Source organism: Oryzias latipes, chromosome 2, assembly GCF_053564925.1.
Source record: "Oryzias latipes strain Hd-rR chromosome 2, Olatipes_Hd-rR_3.1".
NCBI classification, from domain to species: domain Eukaryota; kingdom Metazoa; phylum Chordata; class Actinopteri; order Beloniformes; family Adrianichthyidae; genus Oryzias; species Oryzias latipes.
This window is the reverse complement of record NC_136238.1, coordinates 25,456,305-25,479,079: the sequence shown is the minus strand read 5'-3', so window position 1 is coordinate 25,479,079 and position 22,775 is coordinate 25,456,305. Positions and strand designations below refer to the sequence as shown.

The 22,775-nt window shown below is 42.3% G+C and overlaps 1 protein-coding gene, 1 long non-coding RNA gene and 1 other non-coding gene across 4 annotated transcripts; all 3 read right to left on the bottom strand.

Annotated features, from left to right (window-relative positions):
* Window positions 1-878: 878 nt before the first annotated feature.
* On the bottom strand, window positions 879-16,303 carry LOC144988092 (uncharacterized). 2 transcript variants are annotated; one of them, XR_013651874.1, is made up of 7 exons: window positions 16,038-16,303; window positions 14,963-15,045; window positions 14,603-14,673; window positions 3,552-3,663; window positions 1,979-2,006; window positions 1,743-1,862; window positions 879-1,315 (listed from the first exon to the last, which is right to left on the bottom strand). It is a non-coding gene; the product is annotated as an uncharacterized LOC144988092 (long non-coding RNA). The 2 variants fall into 2 exon arrangements; XR_013651873.1 differs by having other exon boundaries at window positions 1,743-2,006; window positions 16,038-16,302.
* LOC101166447 (retrotransposon-derived protein PEG10) lies at window positions 6,822-8,919 on the bottom strand. Its single transcript, XM_023959378.2, has 2 exons — window positions 7,477-8,919; window positions 6,822-7,341 (listed from the first exon to the last, which is right to left on the bottom strand). The coding sequence occupies exon 1, from the start codon at window positions 8,851-8,853 to the stop codon at window positions 7,516-7,518; it is 1,338 nt and encodes a 445-aa protein (XP_023815146.2). The 5' UTR covers window positions 8,854-8,919; the 3' UTR covers window positions 6,822-7,341; window positions 7,477-7,515.
* A 3,665-nt stretch (window positions 16,304-19,968) lies between the features above and the next one.
* Window positions 19,969-20,174, bottom strand: LOC144990729 (small nucleolar RNA U3). Its single transcript, XR_013654687.1, has one exon. It is a non-coding gene; the product is annotated as a small nucleolar RNA U3 (small nucleolar RNA).
* Window positions 20,175-22,775: the final 2,601 nt, after the last annotated feature.

Genomic DNA, 22,775 nt, shown 5'->3' with positions numbered 1-22,775 from the left:
GATTTTTATTTACACATGTGATGTGAACTCACAGATCATTCGGATTGCAGACTGTGCATTCAAAATCCCGTTCTCATTTGTGAATCTCCCCGTGTGTGTGAGAGATTTTTCTACGGTGAATATTGAGACTCATCTGACGGAGCGGGTCAACTAATGTCACCATTGGCTAGTGAATCTGTCAATCAAACTCATTGGTAAAGCAGGCGGGTTCGCTTTTAGCCAATCGTATGGCCCCTTACACTTTCTCTACGATTTCTGCGGGTGGCAAAAGCCCCGCCCATATTTGATTCTGGACCAGTCGGTCGTTAGCGTGTTAGCCTTAGCATGGCTTGTCGGTTTATTGCCTTCGGTTGTCAAAAATTACTGGCTTGTGCAACTTTTCAGTGGACCTGGAAGCAGGGCAACAGTGGTTGAATGCAGTTGACATTGAATCCATCGAACTCTGTACTGGTCATGAGATTTAAAATGAATGTTTCACTCGGGATTGTTTGTACGTTATTCTCTTAGCTTTCATGCTAGCGTCATTTCAACACTCAGACACGGTTTTGATCATATGAAGGTGGAGGAGAAAAATCTTCAACTTCCACAGGTTTTGTGGAGAAACTGGCATCACTTTGCTCCGTACCACGCAGGACTACATTACCTCAAGTTCATCTCACTGTCAATCACAGATACCCAATACACATCCCCTGCTCAGCCCAAAGTCACTTTGCTTGACCTTAATTTTATTTTTTTAATAACTGTCATTGATTTTATATTGTAACCATATACATATACACCTCTTGGCCAGGTCACCCTTGCAAAAAAGATCCTCATCTCTCTGGGTTTTATAGCTGGTTAAATACTACACAACAAAAGATGGTCATAGAACAACAAAGTGCAAACATTCACCCTTTATTGCAGAGTAAAATTCAGAGAAAACATGGACAGATTAAAACATCAAAATTTAAGCAAATGTGGGATCTCTACTGATTTGAATTTTATTTAAACTGGAACTAATTTTCATAACATCCTTACATACAATGAAGTCCCTTGAACAATACAGCAGTATTGATTTGAACTTTGTCTTACTCCCCTCAGTCTCTCTTCTTCTGTATGTAATTATGTCACCTAAATTAAGTTCTAAACACACTGGACAGTAAAGATGTAGGTCAACTCCCAAACGGTCTGAATTCCACAATGGATTGATGTCATCTTGCAGTTCCAACATTTGTGGACCCAAAAGAGGACTGTCCCATACCGGGACATTGATCCCAGGATGAGGTTCAGCCATGGATCCACTCTCCTCCCATTCAATCTCTGGAACCAGCATACCCTGACAAAAAAAAAAAAAAGATACTGTTTATGAACAGCGCTGTTTTTTTGTGTTTTAGATTATGTAGGAACAGTGACCGACTAATAATAAGTTATATTGTTGCTGGCAGGCAGACCTCATATCTCCATAACTGTTTATAATTTGCAAATAAGTGAACCTTAACAAAGTAGTGACATTAGTACATATGATGGCTCATAAGGCCATGCATTGTGATGCATTTTGAACTTGCAGATGTGCTATTCTTCCTACAAACAAACAATTTAGGGAAATTGTTTGCACCACACAACAATTATCCTTTTCATTCATTTTCGATGAAAATTCACTGTAGTCATTATGATTTCATGATACTCTTCTTGATACTTTCCACTTTAGTCAAACTGCACACAAATCAGTTGTCCAGTACAGTGAGATTAAATAAAGCATTTACCCGGGGATCAGAAACAGGGTTCTGGGTCAAGCCCAACTGCCACAGCTGATTTGGTGTCATGCTTTGCTCCGTCCTGATTGGATGGCTGTCCCACACGTCACTAAACACATCCAAACTGGCCTGAATGCGTGGTAGAAAAATGTAATGGCAGCAGAATACGTGATGTGACTGATATTGAGCAAGTCTTGGTCCTCAGGAGAGTGCAGGATGTTGTAATATAAACCAGTAACACTCACAAAGACATCACACCAGAGGAGCTCAATCCTGTATTTGGAAAAAAGCAAAAAGAAATATTATATTGTCAGATTTATTTTTAATACATCATTCACTTTTATGTATCAGGGCTCCAGACTAACTTTTTTCACTAGGAGCACAGTGGCCCCTAACTGAAAATTTTAGGGGCACAACCAGAAAATTTAGGGGCGCATACCGTAAATCAACATTCTAACCAAATCTACTAATTTCCACTGTATTACAAATAAATACTTTAATAATAGATGCAGAAATTACAATGTGCTGTTTCTAATTCAGTGTCATATTTTATTCTGCACTTTTGAAGATGCAACATGAAGGTAAACTGACAGCACCATCGCTGTCATGACAGTACAACTAAGTAAAAATAGTAAAAAAAATACCATACTTTTAGAATAAAAAAAAGTTTTTAGTAACAAGTGATTACCGTAGTAACCTTTCGTAATTTCACAGTTTCAAACAATACTTAAATGTATGTAAATATTAGAGGATGGAAATTCATGTTGGCGACACCAAACAGGTTCAGCCAAGATGCACAATAAGCGTGTTTGAGATCACCCAGATGGACGCAACGCTGCACAGATCACCTGGTGTGTGACGTATATTTTTGTTTTTGCTCCAACATCACCTGTCAATCAAAACAAAAATATCACGAGAAAGGGGTGAGAGCAAGACACCAATCAGAGCGAACGCAGCTGGAAATTTAGTATTGAACTGACTAAAAGCTGCCCTACAGACTACAAAACAATGCATTATGGGACATGCGTCCTGATGGTTTTTTTGTAGTTCACTGATCAATTAAAATAATTTAAAATACCAACTGATTAAAAAAAGGCTACATCCATTACAAAACATTAAAATAATTATAAAAGATGTAATATCACAGCTCATACTTAGGGGGAGAGGCATATTAAAACGAAATTGAATGTTAAGGACAACTCCTAATTCCTGGTCTCTTTCAGTCTCGCTGCAGCTTCGATTTCATGCGAGTTTGAGACCCCTGCTGTACACTCTGTCACTGGTACACTAGCTGCAGGTCGGAAGAACGAATCAATAGTTCGCTTGCTCATAGCTCAGACGCACATATCAGGTTGTGATGATATTTGTCTCCGTTTCCTTCCCACGGATGTTTACGCGTGCTCGATTATCTCTAGGCCCCGCCCCTCCACACATTTTAGCCACTTGCAGTGACTTTCCCTATTCTTCTCAGACGCATTGGCCGCCTCAGGCATCACTCAATGACACGCAAGTGTGTGCTCGCGTGTGCTCCAGTCTCATTAGTATTCGCGCGAGTGTGTGTGTCTGCCAGCGTGCGTGTGCGCTCGCGTCTCATTGATGATTTCATCTCTCATTTCATCGATCATTGACGTGCTCCTTTCATGTTTAATGTATAAAAAATACGGAGGGTGGAGGAGGCAAATTTACTGGTAGCACATGTGCGACTGGGTGTAAAATTCAGTCGCACACTCTCAAATTTTGGTCGCAACATGCGACCAAATGGACGCAGTCTGGAGCCCTGTGTATATATTAAAGCTTCTAAAACTAGGTTCAACTCACCGTTGATTGTGTGTACACTTTTCCCACAATGAAGCCGTTTGTGTCAGTTGTACGTACTGTGAGCATTAACTCGGCTATGCCCACATTTTCCCCTCCGTGATCTCCTCTCACCCTGACAATAACATGAAAATCATGTCTCAAACACATAATTACAAATGCATCGCCAATACTGTCATGGCTACAGAACGACAGAGACCCAGATGCTGGAACCCGGAATGAGACACAGAGCTCAGGTAACTTGGCAAGAGGAAAGGGGATTTAATGAGGTAGCTGGTCAGGTAAGGCACAGTTTCTGGAGGTCCAGAGATAGAGAGACTACGGCCCGTGGCGTCACTGGTTGATGTCCTCACAGAGTCCGGGGTCGGCAGCGTGGATCCGTCTCTTGAGGGTGTTTGCTCGGCAGAGGCTCGTGGTGAGGTCAGGGGAAGCAGACCAGAGGAGGTTCCAGAGTGCAACAGGTTCAGGCGACCACTCGTGACTGGGGTTTCCATCAGGGGCAACGGACTGGCGAAGACTGATGATCCTGGAACTCCTTAAGTAGGCGGATGAGGTGATGAGGTAAGTGGTCGCAGCTGGGATGAATCAGGAGCCAAGCGGAGAGGAGAGGGGGAGGAGTCCGACAGAGGCACCATATCAGTACCCCCCCCTCAACGACCGCCTCCAGGCGGTCAAGGGCGGCGATCCGGGTGGGCACGGAAGAAGTCCTCTATGAGCGAGGGGTCCAAAATCAGCGAGCGGGAGATCCAGGAGCGCTCCTCCGGACCGTAGCCCACCCAGTCGACCAGGAACTGGAAGCCGCGACCCCGACGACGGATGTCCAGAATCCGGTTGACATCATAAGCCGGAGCGCCGTCGATGAGCCGGGCGGGTGGTGGGGAAGCGGACGGCGGGCACAGAGGACTGTCCAGAACTGGCTTGATCTGAGAGACATGGAACGATGGGTGTACCTTCAGAGCTTTAGGAAGACGGAGTCGGACGCAGGTGGGGTTGATAAGTTTCTCGATGACATAGGGTCCGATGAATCGTGGTGCCAGTTTCTTGGAGGTAGCTTGGATGGGAATATTGCGCGTGGAAAGCCAAACCCTTTGGCCAGGTTGGTACTCGGGTCCCACCACCCTGCGACGATTGGCGATGCGGCAGTTGCTCTCCTTGGTGCGGAGGAGAGCAGCCTTAGTCTGAGCCCAGATGCGTTGGCAACGCTGGACGTGATGTTGCACAGAAGGCACTGCCAAATCCAGTTCCTGAGACGGAAACAGAGGTGGTGAGTAACCGAGCGCGGCCTCAAAGGGAGAGAGCCCAGTAGCAGCGGAGGGGTGAGTATTGTGGGCATACTCAATCCACACGAGATGTTGGGACCAGTCCTGTTGGTTCTGTGCCGCCAGGCAGCGGAGAGCTGCCTCCAGTTCCTGGTTCGCTCTCTCCGCTTGGCCGTTGGACTGGGGATGGTAACCGGATGTGAGGCTGGCCGTGGCCCCCAAGGCTGTGCAGAAGGCCTTCCAGACCTGAGAAATGAACTGAGGGCCACGGTCAGACACAATGTCCACAGGGATGCCGTGGTGACGAAAAACCTGGTTGGTCATGATATCAGCAGTTTCGGTGACAGTGGGCAGTTTAGGGAGTGGAATGAAGTGGGCCATCTTGGAAAATCGGTCTATGACAGTGAGAATGACTGTGTTACCTGCCGATGGGGGTAACCCGGTAACGAAGTCCATAGCCAAGTGGGACCAGGGACGGTTAGGCGTAGGGAGAGGATGGAGCAACCCCGCAGGAGCAGAGGATGAGGTCTTAGACCGGGCGCAGGTGGTGCAGGCTGAGATGTACTCCCGAACGTCCTTTCCCATAGAAGGCCAAAAAAATCTCCTGCGAATTAAATGGAGGGTACGGTGAACCCCCCCATGGCATGCCAGACGGGAAGTGTGACCCCAGGTGATGACGTCAGGGCGGAGATGAGTGGGTACAAACAGTGTACCCCTAGGAACGGGTGGATGGTCAGAGTTACCCGCAAGGGCTTGAAGAACCTTGGTCTCTATATCCCAAGTGACACTTCCAATGATGCAGGATGAAGGGAGGATGGACGACGGGATGTTTTCGGACAGACTGTATTTCCTGGAGAGGGCGTCGGGTTTGATGTTGCGAGAGCCCGGTCTGTAGGTTATAATGAATTGAAAACGGTCAAAGAAGAGACACCAACGAGCTTGCCTGGAGTTGAGTCGTTTGGCGGAGCGGAGGTAAGCCAGGTTTTTATGATCCGTCCAGACGATGAATGGTTGCTCGGCTCCCTCTAACCAGTGACGCCACTCCTCCAGGGCCAGTTTGATGGCTAGAAGTTCACGGTTTCCAACATCATAATTCTGCTCAGAGGGGGACAGTTTACGTGAAAAGAACGCACAGGGTTTCAATTTTCCAGAACTCTCCTCCTTCTGAGAGAGGACTGCGCCTACCCCTGAGTCAGAGGCATCCACCTCAACAATAAATTGACGTGAGGGGTCCGGTTGGATTAAGATAGGGGCTGAGACAAAAAGTTGCTTTAATTTGTCGAAAGCCTGTTGAGCGTTGGTGGACCAGACAAAGGGATGTTTTATGGAGGTGAGCCGTGTAAGGGGAGCGGCTATACTACTGTAGTTGCGGATGAAACGTCTGTAAAAGTTAGCAAAGCCGAGAAATTGTTGGAGCTTTTTGCGGCTGCTAGGAGGTTCCCAGTTGGTAACCGCTTCAATCTTGGACGGATCTGGGCGTATGCAGCCGGCTTCGATGATGTAACCGAGAAACTGCACGGAGGTAGAGTGAAATTCACATTTTTCATGCTTAACAAAAAGCTGATTTTCTAAAAGTCTTTCCAAGACCAGACGGACGTGATGCTCGTGTTGGGCCAGATCGTGGGAGTAAACCAAAATGTCATCAAGATAAACGAAAACAAAGCGATTGATGAAATCTCGAAGGACATCATTGACGAGCCTTTGAAAAACTGCCGGGGCGTTGGTGAGGCCAAAAGGCATTACTAAGTACTCGTAATGCCCTAACGGAGTGTTAAAGGCTGTTTTCCATTCGTCCCCTTCTCTAACTCGGACCAAATGGTAAGCATTGCGGAGATCTAACTTGGTAAATATGCGAGCCTTCTGGACCGAGTCAAATATGGAGGTGATTAATGGCAGTGAGTATTTGTCCTTTATGGTAATTTGATTAAGATCTCGATAATCAATACAGGGTCGGAGGGATTTGTCTTTTTTCTGAACAAAGAAAAACCCAGCTCCGACGGGTGAGGAAGATGGTCGAATGTGACCCAGGGAGAGGGCTTCCTGCACGTAGTTTTCCATGGCTGCCTTTTCTGGTCCGGACAGGTTAAACAAATGGCCTTTGGGCAAAGGAGCGCCGGGTAATAGGTTTATGGCACAATCATAAGGTCTGTGAGAGGGGAGCGCACTAGCTTTAGTTTTACAAAAAACAGCCTTCAAATCATGATAACAGTGAGGTATGTTAGAGAGATCTACTTGACTAAGACACTCAGTTTTAGGAGAAGTAACAGAGGGGAGCGCTGACAGAAGACAGTTAGCGAGACAGTATGGACTCCATTTGATTATAGTCCCCTGGGCCCAGTCAAACTGAGGATTATGCAATTTAAGCCAAGAAAACCCGAGCACTATGGGAGTATGAGAGGACTTAGTGATGAGGAAACGTATAGACTCACGATGGTTTCCGGAGGAAATGAGCAGAACAGGTTTGGTGCGGTGAGTGATGCGGGATAACGGTTGACCACCCAATCCGGAAGCCTCGATGGGTGTTTCCAGGGGTTCTGTGGGGATCGACAGATTAATAACCAGCTGCTGGTCGATCAGACTCTGCTCGGCCCCGGAGTCGACCAGGGCTCGTAATTCCTGCACATGGAGGTCTAAACTTAACTTGACAGGGATAAATAAAAAATCATTACCGGCCAGGTAGATGTTTGTTACCCCCCGCGGCCTGTCTTCTAGCGAGGGGCTCGGGTGTTTAAACGGAGCGGGCAGGTGTTGACAATGTGGCCCTTCGCTCCGCAATAGAAACAGGCGCCCTCCTCGCGCCGTCTGCGGCGCTCCTCTTCGGACAATCTGGAGTGTCCAATCTGCATGGGCTCCTCCGGTGGTTTGGAAGAGATGAGGGAGTTGGGAGACGTGACGGGGACTGTGTGTGGGACAGAGGACATCATGGAAGCTGCACGCTGGTAATCCGGCGCTCGCTCTCTTTGACGCTCTCGTAAGCGAACGTCGGAGCGGAGTGCCGCAGAAACCAGTTCCTCAAACGACTGAGCCTCCGGTTGAGAACACAGATGATCCTTGATTTGTTCATTCAATGACTGGTAGAATATTCCCTTCAAAGCTAAGTCGGGCCAGCCTGCCTCGACCGCCAGGATACGGAAATCCACAACATGATCGCTAACCGAGCGATTACGTTGCCTGAGTGCCAGTAACCTTCGGGTAGCTTCTTCTTGTTTGCGTGGTTGGTCAAAGATTAACTGGAACTCTCTGAGGAAACGTTCATACGTGATATGGCTTATGGGATTGGCGGAGAGGTAAGCCTGGGCCCACTGGAGGGCTTTATTGCGTAATGAGTTGACGATTAAAGATATCTTACTGTGATCCGACTGGTAATGACGGGGAGCTTGTTGATAGATCAGCTGGCACTGGAGGAGGAATCCTCCACAGGCCTCTACGTCACCGGAAAATGGTTCCGGTTGCAGCCGGATGTTTTCATGAGCGGAGGGTAATCCGGAAGTGGAAGGAGCTGAGCTAGTCGAGGCTTGAGCAGTAACTGAAGAAACATGAGAAAAATGTCCGGTTAAATCATGCAAAGTCTGTGTCAAACCGTCCAGGCGATGAAAAAGGTCCTGCTGGGCTGCTGCCATCTGGGATAAAGCATCGGCTTGACGTCCGAGCATAATGCCTTGCTGCGATACGGCTAATCTGAGCCCTTCCGGGTCAGCTGGGTCGGGTTTATGGCCAGTCCGTTCTGTCATGGCTACAGAACGACAGAGACCCAGATGCTGGAACCCGGAATGAGACACAGAGCTCAGGTAACTTGGCAAGAGGAAAGGGGATTTAATGAGGTAGCTGGTCAGGTAAGGCACAGTTTCTGGAGGTCCAGAGATAGAGAGACTACGGCCCGTGGCGTCACTGGTTGATGTCCTCACAGAGTCCGGGGTCGGCAGCGTGGATCCGTCTCTTGAGGGTGTTTGCTCGGCAGAGGCTCGTGGTGAGGTCAGGGGAAGCAGACCAGAGGAGGTTCCAGAGTGCAACAGGTTCAGGCGACCACTCGTGACTGGGGTTTCCATCAGGGGCAACGGACTGGCGAAGACTGATGATCCTGGAACTCCTTAAGTAGGCGGATGAGGTGATGAGGTAAGTAAGGTTCCGGCTGGGATGGCGGACTGAGCGGACGTCTCTCGCTAAGCTCTCGCCTTTTGCCCCGATCTGCACGGTAAATGTCAGAATTTGAAAACTGAGAGAGAACGGTTTGACTGGAGAGCAGTTGCGCGTTAACTTTATCTTCGTTTTGGGAAAAAAAAACATCTTGGTGAGTTCCCCTTTTTCTGCTTAATGGCGACGAAAAAAACAAGTCCGAAGCAAGCTCCAACTTTGCAGCCGTCGGCCATGATGAGCGAGCATGACTATTCCCAGATGGACGTCGCTTCTAGTGTGAAAAGGAAACCACCACCTACTCCCACAAAGTCCACGGGACCACCTTTGAAGGTGAAAGCGGGACAGGAGTCTAGTATTTCCAGATCTGAAGATGCGGTTTTGGCTGCAATTGAAAGGCTGACGTCCAAAATAGAAGATTTTGGAAGTCAGCTGCGTGAAAACACCGTAATGGTGGCAAACATCTCCCGGCTCGTTGAGATGAACGCGGCTGAAATAAAAGACTGTAAGACAAAGATCGCAACGTTGGAAAGAGAAATCCCAAGGATCGTGAAAGAGAACCTAGAACTGAAGGAAAAAGTTGCAGATCTGGAAAGATATAAACGAAGATGGAACTTGAAAATTCATGGACTGAAAGAAAAGGATGAGGAGAACATCAGGGAACATGTGGTTGGAATTCTGTCCAAAATCGCACCACAGTGGGCAGACGTGATGGACACGACGGTGGACACGGTTCATCGACTGGGGAGGAGGGAGGAAGGAAGACATCGCCAGGTGATCCTGCAGTTCGTCACGAGGCGCCATAGAGATGCTTTCTGGAAGATCACCAAGAACTGCCAGATCTGCAAAGACCTGGGGATCCGCTTCAAGGAGGACTTCAGCAAAGCAGACCGAGAAGCTCGAGCGGCCGTCTGGCCCAAGATGGAGCGGGCCCGAGCTGAAGGGAAGAACGTCTATTACAGGGGCCATGTGGGATACATCAACGGGACTAGAGTCACTATGGAGTGAAATATTTACAAGGAGGTGACCTACCTATTTGCATTAAAGAGTTCATATTGTTCTGTTTAAATTGTTTTTTACTCTAGTTATTCTAAGTTTTAACATTTGAGTCATTTTGTTTACATAATAGAGCAAATCTAAGTTAAGTATTTTATCCTTTATTTTTACATTTTACCTTTTTTTAAAGTATTTTTTCTAAGATGCGAAAGGTTTTAATTAATATGGTTATATAATTTGTTATAACAATTTATACTGTTTTCCAGTGAAACATTTTCATGAAAATCATCATATAATGGTAAAATTCTCAGTTTCATATTTAGTAAATAGTTAGGGGCGCAGCTAACCCTTAATTTAAGACACCAGCTTCTTTTATCTTAAATTTTCTCGTTTTTTTTGTTTATATCCTTCTGTGTTTTATTTTATGTCTTTAAGTTCTGTGTGGTCTTTCATTTCGCTAAATACTAGGGGTATTAGGGATTCTGTTAAAAGAAAATCACTTTTTTTATTTTGCAAAAACCAAAAAGTTCAATGTTGTTGTTTACAAGAAACTCACTCCAACGAGACTGATGAAAAGTTTTGGGCCAATCAGTGGGGAGATAAGATCCTTTTCTCTCATGGCACCAATCGGTCAGCAGGGGTCGCTATACTGCTGAATAATTTTTCTGGCAAGCTTTTAGTTACAAAAAGAGATGGTTCTGGTCACTGGTTGATTTGCGTTTTTATGAAAGATGATAAATTTATTATTCTGGGAAATGTATATGGATATAACTCTGCAGCGCAAAACAAAATCATGTTTTCAGATTTTACAAATTCTGTTAAAGAGCTAAACCAAAGATATCCTAGCAATAATCTCATCATTGGAGGTGATTTTAATATGGTGGAAAATGAATACCTTGACAGATTTCCCTCAGCATTTCAAAATCATCATTATAATCCAGTTCTTCTTCATTTATGTAGAGATTTAAATGTTTCTGATGTCTGGCGCCGTGATAATCCTGATGTTCGAGCGTTCACCTGGTTTAAACCGGACGGATCTGCCAAATCTAGGTTGGATTTTTGGTTAACAAATGAAAATCAACAGAATTTTACATCAATAGCCAATATTTCTGCTGCACCATTAACAGATCATTCTATGATTAAACTTATTATTCAACCTCGCAATAATCCTATAAACAAAGGTTACTGGAAGTTCAACTCTAGTCTATTAGAGGATAAAGTTTATTCTCAAGCGATTATAAATGAAATCCAAAAGATAACTAAAGACAGACAGTTTACCACTCAGAGGGACAAATGGGAATTTTTTAAATTCAAAGCAAGACAGATTTCCATAACTCACAGCAAAAGATTGAGTAAAGATGGAAAACAAAAAGAAATGGAAATTATCAGAGAAATTAACTCTATTTGTTGTAAATCTCTATTGAGTGAAGGTGAGAAACAGAGACTTTCATTATTGCAAACCTCGCTGGATAACATGTACGTCTCTAAAGCCAAAGGTGCTTTTATTAGATCCAGAGCTAAATGGGTTGAAGAGGGAGAGAAAAGTTCGGCTTACTTCTGTAGACTAGAAAAAAGGCGACAAGAGAAAAATGCTGTTAACAAATTAGTAATTAATGGCAGGGAAAGTACAAATACGGAGGAAATTAAGAGAGAAATTTTCCAGTTTTACAGCGGGTTGTACTCTTCCTCTTATTCATCTCAGGATGCTGATTGCTTCTTTAATTACATCAAGGATTTGACTCCTAAAGTGGATGAAAACTTTAAACAAGTGTGTGAAGCAGAAATCACTCTGGAAGAAGCAGAAAAAGCCATGAGAAGTTTAGCTTTAGATAAATCTCCAGGATCTGATGGGCTTACTATTAACTTTTACAGACATTTCTGGGATCACTTGAAAGAGCAGTTTCTGTTGGTCATAAAGGAAATTTCTGAGTTGAACATCCTTCCAACTACCATGAAGCAGGGCATCATCACCCTGATTCCTAAACCTGGGAAAGACGCCAGACTAATTGATAATTTGAGGCCAATATCCCTCCTTAATAGTGATTATAAAATTTTAACCAACATTTATGCATCTAGATTAAAAACAGGACTGAATCAGATCATCTCAGACACACAATCAGGATTCTTAAAAGGACGTTCAATTCACAATAATATCAGGTTAGTTCTTGATCTGATTGACTATAATCAATTAATTGAAGATGATGGCTTCATTTTATTTTTGGATTTCTTCAAAGCCTTTGACACGGTTGAACACAAATTTATGTTTCAGACTTTAGAAATATTTGGATTTGGACCTAATTTCATAAGTTTTGTTCAAACAATCTATAATGATACAAACAGTGTAGTTATTTTACCAAATGGCATTTCTCCCAGGTTTTTAATTAACAAAGGAATTAAACAAGGTTGTCCAATTTCACCGTTACTTTTTATAACAGCAACAGAAATGTTATCGATACTTATTAAAAACTCTGGTTTCAGTAAACTTAGTGTTCTGGGAGAACAGTTAGCCATCACTCAGTTGGCAGACGACACGGCCATATTCATGAAGGACAGTCATCAAATACCTGACATCATTCAGACCGTGGATTTCTTCTCTAAAGCATCTGGTTTAAAACTAAATCTCAGCAAATGTGAATTATTACCAGTTCTCCATTCTGATCAGTCAGTAATTCATAACATTCCTGTTAGGACTGTTGTGAAATATCTTGGTGTTCATATCAGCAAAGACAGCAAAACAATGGAGGAAATGAACTTATGGAAAACTTTAGAAAAATGTAAAGTCAATTTAAACATGTGGTCACAGCGAGACATTTCTATTCTGGGCAGAGTGTTTTTAACTAAATTAGAATGTTTATCCAGATTCATTTATCCAGCATATTCACTCCCAATTCCTAAATCTGCAAGGAAAGCAATAAACCAGGCCAATTTCAACTTCATCTGGAAAAACAAAACTCATTACATAAAAAAAAGAACAATAATTCAGGATTACAGTGCAGGTGGACTTAAAGCCATAGACTTTGAAAGTTTGGATGGTATGATTAAAATAAATTGGCTTAGGTCTTTTCTGCAAAATGAAAGAAATATGTGGTTTCATATTCCTTCAAACATCTTCTCTCATCTAGGGGGCATTGAGTTGCTTCTAAAATGTGACTTTGATTACAGAAAACTTCCTATTAAACTTTCTACTTATCATCAGCAGGTGTTACTGTACTGGAAACTCATATACAAACATAACTTTAGTCCACACAATACTCCCATATGGAACTGTCGGTATGTGTTATGCAGAAACAAATCTATATTTTACAAAAATTGGTTTGATAACGGCATTTGGTCATTACTACATATTATGAATGACAATGGAAACATTATCTCATTTGAAACTTTTTCCAGTAAGTTTAAATTAAATGATAGAAAACAATATAACAATGTGATCAAAGCAATCCCTCAGACTTTGATCCAAATGTCCTCCAGTTTGGTTCAAAATGTTCAAATTCAGCTTCCCTCTCTGTTGTTTGATGGTCGACCGGTTAATTCAAAACTTCCAAACTCATTTATACGATCCTTATTTGTTAGAGAACTGTTTCCAACATCTGACAAAAATCATTCTATGTCACAGCATTACACAGGAGAGGAAATAAACAAGTTGAGGTCTCAGTTCATTAAATATCCAATTTTCCCAAAATACAAAGAAATCCATTTTAAAATAATGAACGCAGTCTATCCATGTAAAGAACTGCTACACATACGTTTTGGTTTTCCAGAGAATAACTGTTCTTTTTGTGATACAAATATTGAAACACTTGATCATTTGTTTTTTGAATGTATGTATGTTTACAGTTTTTGGGAGGATTTCTTTTTTTGGTGCTCTTCAAAGTTTCCCTTCCCTATTTCTATTCACTTACAAAAGCACAGTATATTATTTGGAGTAGTTTCTGGTGATAATCTATTTGATTTGACATTCAATACCTTGTTAATATCTGGTAAATTTTTCATTCACAAGTGCAGATTCTTAAAAAACAAACCGTTATTCAATACATTTTTTAAAGAAATCAGTTTATATTTTAAATCTCTGACATTGATGAAAAACAAAAATGCAATAAAACTGTGTATTTTCATTGAAGATCACAAGCTGTATCACAATCCCTAGTATTGTAAACTACAATTCTATATATTTTGTTTTAGTTATTTCTTTTCTTTTCTTTTTCTTTCTCTTCTTTGTGTGTAGTTATGTGTATGTTTAAAGTTCAAATAAAAAAAAAAAAAAAAAAAAAAAAAAAAAAAAAAAAAGGTGATGAGGTAAGTGGTCGCAGCTGGGATGAATCAGGAGCCAAGCGGAGAGGAGAGGGGGAGGAGTCCGACAGAGGCACCATATCAAATACGGTACACATCAGTTTAAAATGTAATGTTCTTATGTATGTTGCCAATAAGTAGAATTTCTAGGTTAAAAAAATTGCAGGAGTGGGTTACATGTATCACTGGGGGAAAAAATGAGGTGAGAGAGACTGTTAAGGGGGGGTAAAATGTTATTCATGAGGGGAAAGAGTTTTAGAGTTGCCTTTGTTTATGGAGAGGAGTCTAAAAAAAGTTATTTTATTTTTGTACAAATAACCAAATACTTATACTGCCTGATATGTGAATAAAAGATTTCTTTATGAATGACATGAATACCTCAGAGGAAAGCCATAAACGTTCACAGCGTCACTGAAGAAGGCCAAGTCTGCACAGTTGTTGTCTGCTATCTTCAGGTACAGGATACATGGAATACAAGTACAAATACTTTCAACTGTCAGATATTTACAGCGGCAAAAATGCTAAATTCCCAATTGACAGGTAAAACAGTAAAACAATAGGATGATAAAATATGAAATAGAAGGGTATTTAATAATCCCTGAGGAATTTTTTAAAAATGGCCATCTTAAAAAAACACATAAACACACATGCATTACAAATAGAAATATCACAAAATAAAAAGATTGTTAAAAAAGGTAAATAATTGGAAAATCAGTGGGTAAAATTAAAAGAAATTACTTGTAAGATGCCCTGCCAGAGAGTTGTATTGCCTGATGGCACGAGGAACAAAAGATTGTCACGCTGTCACGCTTCAGTAATTCCTAGAGAATAAATAAAAACACAACAAACATGGATTAGATCATTTAGCTGTCTGATCTTAAATTACATAGTTTTCAAATATATGAAAGGGGAATTTTTTTAAAACACTTGCTATGATAACTTGAGCTTGTAGTAAAGAACAGCTTTAAAAAAATCAGAGACAAGACACTGATCACAGGAAGCCTGTGTGTAATACTTACAGTAACTTTTACTCTAATCACTGTTGACAGCTGATTTCTCCCATCCGCCCTTTCTGTGACTACTTATCGACTACAAAACAGCTTAAAAACATAATGTTTGGGATTCTTGTCATTACGTCATTGGAAGTAAAGAGATACGGGGATTTTAGTGGCTGTCACTCTGACACAATCTCACAGGGCTTTTCAGCACAATACGGGTTCTAACGTTAGAAACTTAATGAGGCTTCTTTCATTCAACAGTGGATTCATGTATGTTATATTTAAAAAATGCCGTTTTCATGAATGTCATATGAATTAACTTTGTTGCACATATCCACCCCGTCTTAAAGTCTGGGTTGTGAAAATGCTGTGTCTAACTTTAACCCGGATCGCGTTTACATAAAGGCAGCACACGGAACAACTAGCTAGTTAGCATAGCATCAGTGTTTAAACAAATCGCCGTCTCCAAATCAATACTTTTTATTCAACTTTCTTTGCTGCTGTAAATCCGGCATGCTTTTCCCCTTAGTTCCTTATGAATCATGTTAAGAACCTACAGATCATTGGCTATAGACGCTAGCTTGAACCGAAACCGGCTTGAACTTCACTCACACTCACAGGCAGACACAATTTGCACAGGCTAAGCAAAACAAAGCTAAGCTAATTTGCGGTGGGGGTACTCTGCAAACGACTCGGCTGAAATGTTTATAAAGCATTCACACATGTCACTTGGCTAAGGAGACCGCTTCAACTTAGTATTCAATAACATTACAGGACGTACAACGAGGGAATGATCAAATAAATGCATTACTTACGGGCTGAGACTGATCCCGTTCAGAAGACCTCTCCGCCATGTTTGCCGCCCGCGTCCTCCCAACTGCTGTGCTGAACAGCTCCCTCCCTCGTCACTTTGAAAGTGAGGAGTGTAAGGGGCCATTCGATTGGCTAAAAGCGAACCCGCCTGCTTTGCCGATGAGTTTGATTGACAGATTCACTAGCCAATGGTGACATTAGTCGACCCGCTCCGTCAGATGAGTCTCAATATTCACCGTAGAAAAATCTCTCACACACACGGGGAGATTCACAAACGAGAACGGGATTTTGAATGCACAGTCTGCAATTCGAATGATCTGTGAGTTCACATCACATATGTACCTAAAAATCATGTTTGTGAAGCACTTACTGTGCATTTCTGATACATTTATTGTGAATTTCTAAAATGTTTTTGTGAAAAACAGTGTGCACATTTGTGAGAAACACTTATTGTGCATTTGTAAAACATTTAGTGTGCATTTGTGAAACACAATCTGTGTGTTTGTGAAACACAGGGTGTGTATTTCCGAATTTATTTTTCACGTTTGCATAAAATGACATTTGTGAATCGGAGCGTGTGCATTTGTAAAACAGATTGTGTGCATTTCTGATTATTGAGACTGAATTAACTCCATAGGATTCAGATGTTCAGCAGCTCCAGGATCTGGAGAAAAACAGACCCTGCAGACAAACAGATTCTTTTCTATATCATCACTTTTTTCTTTGATCTACATTTGATGGACAGATGTGAGTTTGGGATGGACCAATCAAGACAGATCATTTCTGGATGACATAGATCTATGTGTGGGTCAGGGGAAAACACAGTCAGGCGTTGGATCCTGGTTCTGTCTCTGGAACAGGGACCAGCTGCAGAGAGACCACCAGCATCAGGATCAGGATTCCAGAGGGGCGGGGCTCAAAGTGGGAAAAGACTTTTTGCTCCTTGAAAGCAGACGACCAGAGATGAAGTCACCTGGAGACAACGACTCCTTTCTGATCCCTGGAGCTGAAAGTCATCAAATTGTCATTTGGATGTCAGCAAACTCTAGTCAACATGAGTTTGTTCACTTGATCCCAGACATGGAAGAATCAAACACTGGAGGCTCTTGATGTTGGCACAATGTGCTGCAGTTAGAATCAACAGGAATCCAGTTGAATCCAGATGTTGGAAACACAGACGTCCTACAGCAGGGCTGCTCCTTCCTGGTCCTGGAGATCTACCACCTGCCTGTTCTCCAGCTCTCCCTGCACTCCTTCCTGCTGATCACCTGGAGCAGGTGTGTTCATCCAGTCACAATCTGGAGACATCTGATTGAGCCAATCAGCAGCTAGCAGGGCTTGGAGATCTGGAAAACAGGCAGGTTGGTAGATCTCTAGGACCAGGATTGAGCAGCCCTGTCTTCCAGCTTTCCTTCCCAGAATGCAACAGTTTGACTGAGAATGAATGTTCTCCTGCTGTTGCTGTGAGGATTCTGCAGGTCCGTTCTTCAGTGGTTCTGGTGGTGTTCTGTCTGTCAGTCACTCCAGGTTCCTGTCAATCATCCACATGTCTTCATCTCTGTTGTCTTCAGTCAGTAGAAGTCTCTGTTTTCAGGTCTACATTGTCAGATCATCAGTTTTTGGTTTCTCCATGGATTTTCTCCTGTTTCTGTTTCTTGATCAAATCTTGACGTTTCTGCCTCTGAGTCCAGTTTCTGCATTTTGGCTCCTCCCCTTCCTGACAGCTGGATCCAGTGTGACTCCGGTTCTATGGTACAGACACCATCTGAGGTCCTGTGGCGCCATTTGAGCGGTGGGCGGCGTGAAGGTCTGGCAGCAGCGTGACGGTTTGAGTGACAGCGGGTAGAAAACACATCAGTCTAGTGAATGGATCCATGGTTCTCCTGAACTTCCATTCATTCTCTTCACCTGCTGGTTCCCTTTGGGGGCAGCGGGGTTTCAGGAAGCGTCCTGCCTGCTGTTGGCCAAAGGCGGCTTCACCCTTCAGTCTGCTGCAGGGCCCATGGAGCTGGAGCATTGATCTGGCTATGCGGCTCCAGGAGGAGAGCTGGCGGCCAGACAGAGAGCTGCTGCTGATGGAAAGACAGCCTGATCATCTCCTGAACTTTAGCTTTCTGGTTTCCATGGAGACCATCAGAAAAAGGTCCCTGCTTTGATTCTGGTTTGTAGTTTTCCTCTGGGGTTAACATGGGACAGCAAGCCTTCAAAGTCGGTCAGAGAGACGGAAAGACGGCGGAAGCGTCCGTCTTTCAGACTCATCAGGAGAGAAGATCACTGAACGGAGAGAATCTGAAGGATCCAGACATGGAGACGTGATTCCCCATGATTCTGGAGAACTCTTCATCATCCAGAAACCTGACCTCTCAGCATCATCCGTGTCTTCATGCAGTGGAAATGACAGAAACACAGACACTGCTCCATGTCGCCATCAGGCTGTTTTCTGAACTTTTGGAGCTTTTCCAGTCTGGTTCTACTGGTTTTCTTGGAGTTTCTACTGTTTTTATTGTTACTCCACGTGACCCAAAGGTCTCTGCTCGTCCCTGCTGTGCAGCTCTGTCCTTCCCCTCTGTCATGTGTTCATCCGTCCACATGAGGGCGCCGTCTAGGTCATGCCTGGTGAGCTGGAAGCCAAGAAAAGGAGGGAAAAATGGAGAAAATGAAAGACCTGAGGAAAGCTGCAGTTCAGCCTTCAGGAAGAAAAGTTTAGACCAATAATTACAGAAATAAAAAATAATTAATGTTTTTTTATAAATCTGAAAGTCACCAAAGTGTTTAACAAACTTTTTTCTAAAGTGAAAAGGTCAAATGTTTGTGTGTTGGAAGTCCCAACCTGACAGATGAGCAGAATAATAAGGCAGGCAAAGCCGTAACACTGCCCCCTGGTGGACAGGAACTCAGCAGTGCAGCTTCAGGATGGAGTGGCTTCCAACAGATCAGATCAACGTTCTGCTCTCTGCTAAAGAGGCAGAACGTCTCCTTCTAAGAAGAATCCAGAGTTCCTGATCACAAACATCAACTGAAGCCCAAATCAGAGCTGATCAGACTGCATGGAGCCCAAGCTCCAGAAAAGAGGAGAGAAGAAGAAGTCGTCCACATGAAGCTTCACCTTAGAGGAAAAGAGGAGCTGCTGAACTAAAGTACTCGAGTACTGAGGAAGACTTTCAACCTCTGATTGATTCTGTAGAACATTTGGAACTAGAATGTAGAAAGTGCTTCAGTTCCATCAGCTGTCAGTCTGCAGCAGCTTCATCTGCTGCCTCCATCCTCTCTCTGTGAGTCTCTGCAGAGTTTTTCTGCAGCTGCTGGTTTTTCTGCAGCAGCAGCAGCATCAGAGCCAGAGAGCCAAAGAAAGTGGAAAGTCTGAGAAGGAAGCAGCTCTGAAGCTCTGCAGCTGACGGTGCAGCTTCAGGACTCATGAGGAGGAGCACATGCACGGCTCTGATGCTGCTGAACGTCTGACTGAGATGATCCACATTCAGAAGAGAGTTTCAGAGTGAAAGACGTGTGGAAGAAGAGAATCCTGAAGGTTTCTGTGCAGACATGAACTCAGTCAGAGAGCGTCTGAATGTTGGAGGATCCAGAAGAAACCAGGAGCTCATGAAGGTGGTTCTGTTGGAGCAGAGAGCAGAACTCTGATCCCAGTTTCAGGAACAATGCAGGCTCATGTTCTGGACTGAAGAGTTCTCCTGAAATGTTCTGTTCAGACTTCTTCAGGATCACATCTGTGTGTGAATGTGGAGGTTTGTCTGAACCAAGCTGCAGCTCACTTTGAAGCTCCTTCAGGCTCACACAGCAACAATGACAAAGACTGAAGCTGCTGTGCTGCCCTCTAGTGGCAAACATGGCATCTGCAGCACACATTTCTGCTTGGTTATTGGTTTCTGCTTTCATAGAAAGAAACAACAAATATTTAATCTTAACACAAACCAACAGTCCACTCAGACAATGTTTCCTCCTTCAGTGTCACATCCAGAAACACTGAACAGTCTTCATCAGTGAAGAAGATCCTCATCTTCTCACCAGCTTCCTGCTCTGAAGGAAACATCTTCATTCATCATCATGGACAGCCAGACCAACCTCTGTAGAAACACAATCCTCTAGTTCCAGACTAAAGAAATGATCCCTGAAAGTAGAGTCTTAGTGAGTTCTGGATGTTGTTTGTCCTCTTCTGTCTGCAGACAGGAACTCCTGCTCCTGGTCTCCTCCTGCAGATCACAGACTCACACCTCCTCCAATCAGACTGCAGCTTGTTTCTGAATACAAAAAAACATTTATGTTATTTTCATTCATCATTCATTCATCTTCTTAACTGTTTATTCCACTGTAAACCCTAACGAGTTGACAGAACTTAAAAATTGTTTTGTAACAGATTACACAATAGTTTTTAAGTTATATTATTAAAACTTTTAAGTTAACAATTATTAAAATTTATATTGTCAGTTGGCTTAAATTTGTATTATTTCATATTAAAAATATTAAGATTCCTCAACTTACAAAAGAGTGAATATTTATTCAAAGTTTTTAATTTTTTCCAACTAAAAAAAACGCTTTAACTAACTATATTTTTATAATATTACTCAACTCATAAAATATGTAAAATTCACTCAAATGTTTTATAAATTCTCTAACTCATTAAATGTGTAGCATTGAAAATATTTAAAATTCTTCAGCTTAAAATGTTTCTACTTGAAATGTATTCTAAACAGAGGTATTGATACTGCCCCACAACAAGATTTAAAAGCTAACATTGATAAAAACCAACAAACATGAAAGCCACACAATAGTGATTGCTTAATACACTTTTTTTAATTGCTCTTTTTAAAAAAAAAAGCACAAATATCAAGAGGATGAAGAAACAATCAGTGAAATAAAACTGCATTATAAGAGTGCCACACAACATATTGACAAAAAGAGTTGGTTTTGTGTTGTACAGCAGAAAAAGCAAATGATCAAAACAAAACACATTAGTAGCATAACACTTAACAAATAGTCCATTCTGGGAGACTCACTCAACGAAGCATTCTTCAGCGTCAATAAATGTCCTTTCAGTGATTTGCTGTCCTCACGGCTCAAGACAGCGTTCTGAATAAATGTAATAAATAAAGGCAAGTTCTAGTTTTTTGGGGTGCTGTAGGTCCAGAGCATAGATGTCCCCGAAGAGTAGAAGAGATTAGTCAGCCAGATGTGTGGGACCACTGACGGCAGCATCAGGAGCATCACCACGACAACTGAGAGGAGAGCCACAGCAGTGTCTGTGAGGTCTGGTATTCTGGAAAATACAAAACAAAAAACACAGATGAGTTCAGACCCTCAAAGATATTCATCACACTAATGTCCAAAACTGACATTCCTGCCATCTGTCAATGGGAATCTTTTCATGCTAACATTCTGTTAGCTTTTAATCAACTGGCTGTGATACTTTAAGGACCAACTCCAATTAAAATTGTGTTTTTAAAAAGTTGTGTAGCATTTTTCTGAAAAGTGAGGACATTTATAAAATAATTTAAGACTAAAGCTTCATTTTTCTTTATTCATATAATGATGGATCAGGAGCAGAAAAGGTAAATGAAACGGTTCCCGCTCCCTCCAATCAGCAGTCCCTGATGTTCGCCTTTCATCTTCCGTCTCATTCTTAAAACCATTTAAAAATATCACTCAGTTTACAAACTACAAACAATTGCCTATTTATTATGTCACTCAATACAATCTCAATCAATATTAAAGGATTAGTGAAAACCATTGACAGGGAGTCGTGTACACTTACAGTGCAGGTCTTGAAGAAGTTGGAGGCATCTTCATGCAGATAAACAGGAAGTGCAAGGAGGACAAGTGCCCGTCTCATGTTCACGTCACACTGGTCCTAAAAGAATTAAAAGAAATATACATTACTATTGAAGCAAATGCAGAGCAAACACTTCCAATATTTACTTAAGGAACTTTAAGAAATAATAAAATGATACCTTTTCTAGATGTATATTTCTAGTAAGAGGACAATGCAGTGTTTATGGCATGATCCACCTCAGGTTAAAGACCCAAAGTCATTTTTAAGGCAAGTTACACCGTGGCTTCTTACAACTGTTTACAAATGATTTGTTATCCGTTTTTGAATTATGCTCATTAGAAATTCACCTGGAGGTCATAAATCCTAACCAAGCTGGCCAGTTCCTGTCTGTTTTGGTGGACTTTGGCTCAGAAAAAGGCAGCTTTAAGTTCCACAAACATGTAAAAACTGCACAATTTCCTCTGACTGCATCTACTCTACATAAATCCATTTCAGATCTTGACAGTTGAGTTTTTATGGTTTCAATTGATGGAATGGTGCTAATGCAACATTATTGTATTATTGTATTCCAAAGTGTCTCCACATACATGGCAGTGGAAACACCTTGGAATAGTGGCTATGTAGTACTGCAGTATTATATGTAGTACTGCATAGTGCCAAAGTAACAGAACACAACTTGCACCTCCATTCCATTGTGCCACCTTCAGCCTGCAATCTAAATATGTTTAGTTAAATTGTAAATAATTTCAACTCTATTTTGACCTTTGGCTAGTTAAAATGTGCATAAATGTTTCCATGCTGCCGTATAAATCTAATAATGGTAATAGTTCAGGATGAATATATTAAATAAGTATAAAACTCACCAACTTGACGGCTCTTTTCTGGTGAAATAGTGACTTTCTGTTGAACTCTCTGAAGTTCAGTATCTGAAAAAGTCCAAAAGAGATTTTTCAATGTT

Coding starts and splice junctions, on each gene's coding strand:
- LOC101166447 (XM_023959378.2), bottom strand. CDS start 8,853: ATGGAAACCCCAGTCACGAGTGGTCGCCTGAACCTGTTGCACTCTGGA.